General features: G+C 38.8%; 1 protein-coding gene and 1 long non-coding RNA gene across 3 annotated transcripts in view; one reads left to right on the forward strand and one right to left on the reverse strand.

Annotated features, from left to right (window-relative positions):
- The window catches only part of LOC133648264 (sodium/potassium/calcium exchanger 3-like), a 42,784-nt gene extending 39,147 nt beyond the window's left edge, over nucleotides 1-3,637 (forward strand). Inside the window, exons 16-17 of one of the 2 annotated variants that reach the window (XM_062044191.1) lie at nucleotides 2,113-2,178; nucleotides 2,270-3,637. In XM_062044191.1, the coding sequence (XP_061900175.1) occupies nucleotides 2,113-2,178; nucleotides 2,270-2,380 (177 nt within the window). In that variant the 3' untranslated portion in view covers nucleotides 2,381-3,637. The remainder of the gene's footprint in view (nucleotides 1-2,112; nucleotides 2,179-2,269) is intronic. The other variant, XM_062044192.1, reaches the window with a different exon arrangement.
- A 3,343-nt stretch (nucleotides 3,638-6,980) lies between these two features.
- LOC133648266 (uncharacterized) lies at nucleotides 6,981-10,280 on the reverse strand. Its single transcript, XR_009825833.1, has 2 exons — nucleotides 8,079-10,280; nucleotides 6,981-8,020 (listed from the first exon to the last, which is right to left on the reverse strand). It is a non-coding gene; the product is annotated as an uncharacterized LOC133648266 (long non-coding RNA).
- Nucleotides 10,281-10,286: the final 6 nt, after the last annotated feature.

Consider the following 10,286-nt stretch of genomic DNA (forward strand, 5'->3'; position numbering starts at 1 on the left):
TTAGGTAAGCAAGAAACTTCTTTGAACTTAGTTACTGTATTTTTTGGAGTATAAGTCGCACCGGCCGAAAATGCATAATAAAGAAGGAAAAAAACATATAAGTCGCACTGGAGTATAAGTCGCATTTTGGGGGGAAATGTATTTGTAAAAGCCAACACCAAGAATAGACATTTGAAAGGCAATTTAAAATGTCTAAAGAATAGTGAACAACAGGCTGAATAAGTGTACGTTATATGAGGCATAAATAACCAACTGAGAACGTGCCTGGTATGTTAACGTAACATATTATGGTAAGAGTCATTCAAATAACTATAACATATAGAACATGTTATACGTTTACCAAACAATCTGTCACTCCTAATCGCTAAATCCCATGAAATCTTATACGTCTAGTCTCTGGCACTGATCATACAGGGAGCGGACCGCCACAATCAGACAGTCCGATACCCCATACTCTCTGAGCACTCCCCACAGGACTTCCCGAGGGACACGGTCGAATGCCTTCTCCAAGTCCACAAAACACATGTAGACTGGTTGGGCAAACTCCCATGAACCCTCAAGGACCCTGCCGAGAGTATAGAGCTGGTCCACAGTTCCACGACCAAGACGAAAACCACACTGTTCCTCCTGAATCCGAGGTTCGACTATCCGGCGTAGCCTCCTCTCCAGCACACCTGAATAGACCTTACCGGGAAGGCTGAGGAGTGTGATCCCACGATAGTTGGAACACACCCTCCGGTTCCCCTTCTTAAAGAGAGGAACCACCACCCCGGTCTGCCAATCCAGAGGTACCGCCCCCGATGTCCACGCGATGCTGCAGAGTCTTGTCAACCAAGACAGCCCCACAGCATCCAGAGCCTTAAGGAACTCCGGGCGGATCTCATCCACCCCCGGGGCCTTGCCACCGAGGAGCTTTTTAACTACCTCAGCAACCTCAGCCCCAGAAATAGGAGAGCCCACCACAGATTCCCCAGGCACTGCTTCCTCATAGGAAGACGTGTCGGTGGGATTGAGGAGGTCTTCGAAGTATTCCCTCCACCGATCCACAACATCTGCAGTTGAGGTCAGCAGAACACCATCCTCACCATACACGGTGTTGATAGTGCACTGCTTCCCCTTCCTGAGGCGGCGGATTTTTCATGAACTGTGTACTTGTATTGTTGGTCTGGGTGGAGGTCCTGCTTTGGAAATAATTTGTACCCCTTTCAGACATTGCATTTAGTTCCCATTAAAACATCCACATGTTGCACAATGAGATGTAAGCAGGGGATCATGTGTACATTCCTGCAACTTCCTGCTTGTAAAAAATATATTTTTGTTAGTATTTATTTAATATACTAACAGCATTTCATGATTAATATTTATAAATGAAGATTCCTAATAAATGACACTAGAATAAGCACACATTTGATGGGTAAATCATAGTGTAACGACCTGGAATGACACTTTATGTGTGGTGTTGGAGTTGTCCGACTTTTTGTGTGTCTGTAAACGCATCACTGGCTAAGTGCCATATGTGCATGTGTTGGCGCAAGTGAGAAAGAGCGAGCGGCTGCTGTTGATATAACAAAGTTGCTGTTGGTCTGGTTTGTACTGCAGAAAATGACCACTTTTGCTAGATATCATTTTTTTACTAATGTTTTGGTGATGTGTTTATGGCCGACAATAAAGAGTTTTGCTCAGTAAAGTGATGGATGGAATTCATGTCCTCAAAGCGTCTCGACAGACGTCACAATATTTGAACAATGATGACGGAAACGGTTTTCTCTGTCGTGTCCGTGTGTCCAAAATTGTTACGCGCTTATTTCTTTATTTGATTTTGTGCGTGGCGTAGATTTGCCGTGCGCAGAGGACGCTTGAGCGGCGCGCAGTTGCACAGGCGCGCACCTTAGAGGGAACGTTGATTAGGACTATAAGTCGCACGAAAAAACTGCGAGTTATAGTCCGAAAAATACGGTCGAAGGTAATCAGAGATTACTCCTAATTCTTGATCTCAGCCAGACTTTTGGCACGATCGTATTAGTATTAGTTTTAGTGTCCCCGCAGGACTGTGTTCATCCGGGTGTTGGTGTGGAGGAGCGTGACATGAGTCATCTTCTTGTGTGTTTTCAGGTGCCAATCAACAGCAGAGGCCTGGTTTACTCCGTCATCCTTCTCTTGGCCTCGGTGACTCTCACTGTAAGTCTGCTTTTATGTCCCTCCATCTTTTTCACATCAACAAGATGTCTTTCTCTCTCTCTCTCTCTCTCTCCGGGTCCACCTGCCCCAGGTCCTGTGTGTGCACCTGAACCGCTGGAAGTTGGACCGCAGGCTGGGCGTCTGGCTCATGCTGCTCTACGCCATCTTCCTCTTTTGCTCCATCAGCTTTGAGTGGCTGTAGAGAAGACGCACTTTGGCTTCTTTCACTACAGTCCATTTCATAAGAGCTCCTTTTGATATGAGAGGGTTTTGTACCTGCAACACAACTTTGTAGAATACAGTCGGAACGTCCTCTTCAGTACTTGCACTTAGTCCAGGGGTCGGCAACCCGCGGCTCCTTGACCACTCTGATGCGGCTCAGCTACATACATGCCGACCCCCACGATTTTCCCAGGAGGTTTATGGATGTCAGTGTCTCTCATAGATTACTCCCAGGGAAAAAATAATCCTATTTACACTCTAATTACTAAATAAAGGGCGTGCCCTAATTGCACTGCAGTAATTGTCCTCTATAGCATTTACATACAGCGTGCCAGTCCAGCCACATGTTGCATGTTGTTATTACTTGCACATACAGGAGACAGCAAAGCATATTTACTCATCAGCCACACAGCTTACACTGACGGTAGCCGTATCAAACAACTTTAACATTGTTACGTTACAAATATGCGCCACACTGTGAACCCACACCAAAAAAATAAACACATTTCTGGAGAACATCCCACCGTAACACAACATAAACACAACACAACCATTACCCAGAATCCCATGCAGCCCTAACTCTTCCGGTCTACATTATACACCCCCCGCTACCACCAAATCCCCCCACACATCAACCCCCCCCCTCTCCGTGCGTTGGTTGAGCGGAAGAGTTAGGGCTGCATGGGATTCTGGGTATTGGTACCGTCAGTGTAAGTCATTACTTTCTTTAATTTGTGAAACTTGCCAAAATGGCTCTTTGAGTGGTAAAGGTTGCCGACCCCTGACTTAGTCCATCATGTGTTGTAAAGCAGTGGTCCCCAACCTTTTTGTAGCTGAAAATTTTTCCCACAGACCATTTTTATTTATTTTTTTTTCTTTTTTTTTCATAAAGAAATACAATCATGTGTGCTTACGGACTGTATCCCTGCAGACTGTATTGATCTATATTGACATACACATACACAATATGTATATATTGTGTTTTTTATGTTGATTTAATTAAAAAAAACAAAACCCTTTTTTGATTTAATAAAAAAAAAAAAAAAAAAACTTTTTTGATTTAATTTAAAAAAAATTTTTTTTTTTTTATTTTTTTTTATTTTTTTTTTTTTTAAATTTCTTGCGCGGCCCGTTACCAATCGGTCCGCGGCCCGGCGGTTGGGGACCACTGTCGTAAATGACTCACGCTCGCTCAGCTGCAAGTTGTCTGCAAAGTGTTTGATTGTTTGTGGCAGGAAGAAGTGCTGCCCTGTTATCGTCGGGGGAATTAAAACGCTGCGTTACGTAAAAGTCACTTTGTGCTTTTCAATGGCTGCTGGACTTGAGATGCCGGAGGGTGTGGACGTTTGTCCTGGTAGGAAGTCCATTTCAATTGCCAACATTAATACGGTAGCATAGTAGGCCCAAGTATTTATTAACCAGATATATTGAATATTTCTGGCCACTAACATTGCACACAATTTGAACGGTAACACTGTCTTATGAACATTTTAATAAGTGACTACCACTAGATGGAGCCCGCATACCACAGGGTGAGAATCACTGACAAGAGTGGGAGGCCATATAGCAACCAAGAGTGAATATGTTCATACCAAATATGTGGTGAACATTTTTAAACTGCTTACCGTTCTTTTCGGACTATAAGTCGCATTTTTTTTCATAGTTTGGCCGGGGGTGCGACTTATACTCAGGAGCGACTTATGTGTGAAATTATTAACACATCAGCGTAAAATATCAAATAATATTACAAACCCCGTTTCCATATGAGTTGGGAAATTGTGTTAGATGTAAATATAAACGGAATACAATGATTTGCAAATCCTTTTCAACCCATATTCAGTTGAATATGCTACAAAGACAACATATTTGATGTTCAAACTCATAAACTTTATTTTTTTTTTGCAAATAATAATTAACTTAGAATTTCATGGCTGCAAGACGTGACAAAGTAGTTGGGAAAGGGCATGTTCACCACTGTGTTACATGGCCTTTCCTTTTAACAACACTCAGTGTTCAACAGTGTTCTCCGTTGTGGTATTTTAGGCTTCACAATGCGCCACACATTTTCAATGGGAGACAGGTCTGGACTACAGGCAGGCCAGTCTAGTACCCGCACTCTTTTACTATGAAGCCACGTTGATGTAACACGTGGCTTGGCATTGTCTTGCTGAAATAAGCAGGGGCGTCCATGGTAACGTTGCTTGGATGGCAACATATGTTGCTCCAAAACCTGTATGTACCTTTCAGCATTAATGGCGCCTTCACAGATGTGTAAGTTACCCATGTCTTGGGCACTAATACACCCCCATACCATCACACATGCTGGCTTTTACACTTTGCGCCTATAACAATCCGGATGGTTCTTTTCCTCTTTGGTCCGGAGGACACGACGTCCACAGTTTCCAAAAACAATTTGAAATGTGGACTCGTCAGACCACAGAACACTTTTCCACTTTGTATCAGTCCATCTTAGATGAGCTCAGGCCCAGCGAAGCCGACGGCGTTTCTGGGTGTTGTTGATAAACAGTTTTCGCCTTGCATAGGAGAGTTTTAACTTGCACTTACAGATGTAGTGACCAACTGTAGTTACTGACAGTGGGTTTCTGAAGTGTTCCTGAGCCCATGTGGTGATATCCTTTACACACTGATGTGGCTTGTTGATGCAGTACAGCCTGAGGGATGGAAGGTCACGGGCTTAGCTGCTTACGTGCAGTGATTTCTCCAGATTCTCTGAACCCTTTGATGATATTACGGAGCATAGATGGTGAAATCCCTAAATTCCTTGCAATAGCTGGTTGAGAAAGGTTTTTCTTAAACTGTTCAACAATTTGCTCACGCATTTGTTGACAAAGTGGTGACCCTCGCCCCATCCTTGTTTGTGAATGACTGCGCATTTCATGGAATCTACTTTTATACCCAATCATGGCACCCACCTGTTCCCAATTTGCCTGTTCACCTGTGGGATGTTCCAAATAAGTGTTTGATGAGCATTCCTCAACTTTATCAGTATTTATTGCCACCTTTCCCAACTTCTTTGTCACGTGTTGCTGCCATCAAATTCTAAAGTTAATGATTATTTGCACAAAAAAAACATGTTAGAACATCAAATATGTTGTCTTTGTAGCATATTCAACTGAATATGGGTTGAAAATGATTTGCAAATCATTGTATTCCGTTTATATTTACATCTAACACAATTTCCCAACTCATATGGAAACGGGGTTTGTATTTAGCTCATTCACGTAAGAGACTAGACGTATAAGATTTCATGGGATTTAGCGATTAGGAGTGACAGATTGTTTGGTAAACGTATAGCATGTTCTATATGTTATAGTTATTTGAATGACTCTTATTTATTTACTAGCAAGCTGGTCTCTCTTTGCCTGACATTTTTAATTCTAAGAGAGACAAAACTCAAATAGAATTTGAAGACCAAGTCTTTAAAATATTTTCTTGGATTTTCAAATTCTATTTGAGTTCTCTCTTAGAATTAAAAATGTCAGGCAAAGAGAGACCAGCTTGCTAGTAAATAAATACAATTTAAAAAATAGAGGCAGCTCTTTAAGTGCTGCTATTTGAGCTATTTTGTCTTGTTTAAATAAATTCTTTAATGTTTTACTTTGCTTCTTATAACTTTCAGAAAGACAATTTTAGAGAAAAAATAAAACCTTAAAAATTATTTTAGGATTTTTAAACACATATACCTTTTTACCTTTTAAATTCCTTCTTCTTCTTTCCTGACAATTTAAATCAATGTTCAGGTAAAATTATTTTTATTGTAAAGAATAATAAAAATTTTTTTATTTAATTCTTCATTTTAGCTTCTGTTTTTTCCACGAAGAATATTTGTGTAATATTTCTTCAAACTTATGATTAAAATTCAAAAAAATTATTCTGGCAAATCTAGAAAATCTGTAGAATCAAATTTAAATCTTATTTCAAAGTCTTTTGAATTTCTTTTAAAATTTTTGTTCTGGAAAATGTAGAAGAAATAATGATTTGTCTTTGTTTGGTCCAATTTGTTATATATTCTAACAAAGTGTAGATTGGATTTTAACCTTTTCAAAACATGTCATCAAAATTCTAAAATTAATCTTAATCAGGAAAAATTACTAATGATGTTGCATAAATTATTTTTTTAATTTTTTCAAAAAAGATTCGAATTAGCTAGTTTTTCTCTTCTTTTTTTCGGTTGAATTTTGAATTTTAAAGAGTCGAAATTGAAGATAAACTATGTTTCAAAATTTAATTGTCATTTTTTTCGTGTTTTCTCCTCTTTTAAACCGATTAAGTGTAAATATCATTAATTATTAATAATAACATAGAGTTAAAGGTAAATTGAGCAAATTGGCTATTTCTGGCAATTTATTTAAGTGTGTATCAAACTGGTAGCCCTTCGCATTAATCACTACCCAAGAAGTAGCTCTTGCTTTCAAAAAGGTTGGTGACCCCTGCTCTGGAGTGACAGTAACTTACATTCTTGAAGCAGAAGTTGGAGAAGGTCGCTCCTGAATGGATGACAGGACAAACCTGCACTAGCACAATTACTGAAAAGAACAAGAATTTCCCAAAACTCATCATTCCAATGAAAAGTGATGTTTATTTCAGTCAGGCTAGTCGAAAAAATGTAAAAAAATTAAAATAGTACAACAAAGTACATCATTTTACAAATACTCAAAATGGAGGTCTGACATATTTGAACAGTCAAATGAATTGAACAGATGTCACAGTTATAACAAAAAAGGCAACACAGTACATAGAATGCATGATCTTGGTAGAAGTGTACGGCACACACTTTACAAAACTGGACTAGAAAATTCTCCCAACACCGACGGAATAGCAGGTCATTTTTTTATTTGTATTTTCTCAAAAAGAAGGATGCGAGTGTGTTGCTGTGGGTGCTTTCTACTACGGTACAGATGGTGTGCCAAGCGTCATACCGAGGCTACCGTATGCAGGACGCTGAAAGTAAGAGGATATGATATACTAACAAAAACATGTCTTGTGATGAGTAAATCCTCTCCATGGTGTTGGCCTGACAGTAACAGACTGAGCTCAACAAGTCCTAGCTGGACTCGTTCCAAGGTGAAAGCCCTCCAATGGAATCGGACAAAGTACACTACAAAAATCCACGAGAACAATAACAATAATAATTCTCCAGCAACGTACTGTTTGTTATATTTGCCCACGCGGCTTCTGGCAAGTTAACATACCAACCCTGTTTCCATATGAGTTGGGAACTGGTGTTAGATGTAAATATAAACACAATACAATGATTTGCATATTCTGTTTATATTTACATCTAACACCAGTTCCCAACTCATATGGAAACGGATGACTTGGCAACATGCAGATAATTAGCTGTGATGCAACTGCCCAGCGTTCCCATGGAGACAGCTGTTGCTATGGTTACCGCATGCCTCCAAGACATATTTATGTGTGAGCCGAGCCTTCCAGGTTGCCTTCAACTGGTCTGAGGTCTGTTTTGCTTCCATGTAGATGGAGACTTCTAACTAGTGGGTGCCAGGTCACTCGGAGGCCGGGTTCTGGTTCTGGTTCTGCTGGTATATGGAGGCTTTCTCCTTGAGCAGAGCCAGGCACAGGTGGCAGCTCCAGCTTCCTGCAATGGAACAGAAGAGGAGTACGATGCGGGATGTGGTCAGAATATTTCAACTTACCCTCGGGCGGTTCTGTCATGGGGGGAGAAAGGCAGTACATGTGGTAACCTCGGTCACAGTCGTCACAGAACAGCAGCTGGTCCTGCACACACGGTACACAAATGCTGGGTGCACAAGTCATTGTTGGACTTTTAAAGGGCTGTTTGCAACTTGTAAACTGAAAAATAGAACAACACCACCACCGCTAGTTTGATTACCATTAGTGGATTGAACAGAACACTTTTTCCCCTCGGCCATGACCTATTCTATCTTTTATGTTATTACCTATTATGTCTTTTATGTTATTACCTATTCTGTGGCATGTCTTTTATGTTATTACCTTAGCTGTGGCATGTCTTTCATGTTGTTATGTATTTTATGTTATTACCTATTCTGTGTTATGTCTTTTATGTTATGACCTATTCTGTGGCATGTCGTTTATGTTATGACCTATTCTGTGTTATGTCTTTTATGTCATTACCTTATCTGTGGCATGTCTTTCATGTTATTACCTATTCTGTGGTATATGTCTTTTATGTTATTACAATTTATCTGTGGCATGTCTTTCACGTTATTACCTATTCTGTGGCATGTCTTTTATGTTATTACCTTATCTGTGGCATGTCTTTCATGTTATTACCTATTCTGTGTTATGTCTTTTATGTTATTACCTATTCTGTGGCATGTCTTTTATGTTATTACCTTATCTGTGGCATGTCTTTTATGTTATTACCTATTCTGTGTTATGTCTTTTATGTTATTACCTATTCTGTGTTATGTCTTTTATGTTATTACCTATTCTGTGTTATGTCTTTCATGTTATTACCTATTCTGTGGTATATGTCTTTTATGTTATTACCTATTCTGTGTTGTCTTTTATGTTATTACCTTATCTGTGGCATGTCTTTCACGTTATTACCTATTCTGTGGTATATGTCTTTTATGTTATTACCTATTCTGTCTTTTATGTTATTACCTATTCTGTGTTATGTCTTTTATGTTATTACCTACTCAGTGTTCTAGTGGTTAGAGTGTCCGCCCTGAGATGGGTAGGGTGTGAGTTCAAACCCCGGCCTAAATAAATGGGAGCCTTGGCACTCAGCATCAAGGGTTGGAATTGGGGGTTAAATCACCAAAAATGATTCCCGGGCGCGGCACCGCTGCTCCCCACTGCTCCCCTCACCTCACAGGGGGTGAACAAGGGGATGGGTCAAATGCAGAGGACAAGTTTCGCCACACCTTGTGTGTGTGTGACAATCATTGGTACTTATGTTATTACCTATTCTGTCTTTTATGTTGTTACCTATTCTGTCCTTTATGTTATTACCTATTCTGTCTTTTATGTTATTACCTATTCTGTCTTTTATGTTATTACCTATTCTGTTGTTACCTATTCTGTGTTATGTCTTTTATGTTATTACCTATTCTGTCTTATGTATTTTAGGTTATTACCTATTCCGTCTTTTATGTTATTACCTATTCTGTGTTATATGTCTTTTATTCTGTCTTTTATATTATTACCTATTCTGTCTTTTATGTTGTTACCTATTCTGTGTTATATGTATTTTATGTTATTACCTATTCTGTTATATGTCTTTTATGTTATTACCTATTTTGTCTGTTATTACCTATTCTGTCTTTTATGTTATTACCTATTTTGTCTATGTTATTACCTATTCTGTCTTTTATGTTGTTACCTATTCTGTGTCATGTCTTTTATGTTATTACCTATTCTGTCTTTTATGTTGTTACCTATTCTGTCTTTTATGTATTTTATGTTATTACCTATTCTGTCTTATGTTATTACCTATTCTGTGTCATATGTCTTTTATGTTATTACCTATTCTGTCTTATGTATTTTAGGTTATTACCTATTCTGTCTTTTATGTTGTTATTACCTATTCTGTGTTATGTCTTTTATATTATTACCTATTCTGTCTTTTATGTTGTTACCTATTCTGTGTTATATGTATTTTATGTTATTACCTATTCTGTTATGTCTTTTATGTTATTACCTATTTTGTCTATGTTATTACCTATTCTGTCTTTTATGTTGTTACCTATTCTGTGTTGTATGTATTTTATGTTATTACCTATTCTGTTATGTCTTTTATGTTATTACCTATTTTGTCTGTTATTACCTATTCTGTCTTTTATGTTATTACCTATTTTGTCTATGTTATTACCTATTCTGTCTTTTATGTTATTACCTATTCTGTCTTTTATGTT

This window comes from Entelurus aequoreus, linkage group LG04 (assembly GCF_033978785.1).
Source record: "Entelurus aequoreus isolate RoL-2023_Sb linkage group LG04, RoL_Eaeq_v1.1, whole genome shotgun sequence".
In the NCBI taxonomy this organism is placed as follows: domain Eukaryota; kingdom Metazoa; phylum Chordata; class Actinopteri; order Syngnathiformes; family Syngnathidae; genus Entelurus; species Entelurus aequoreus.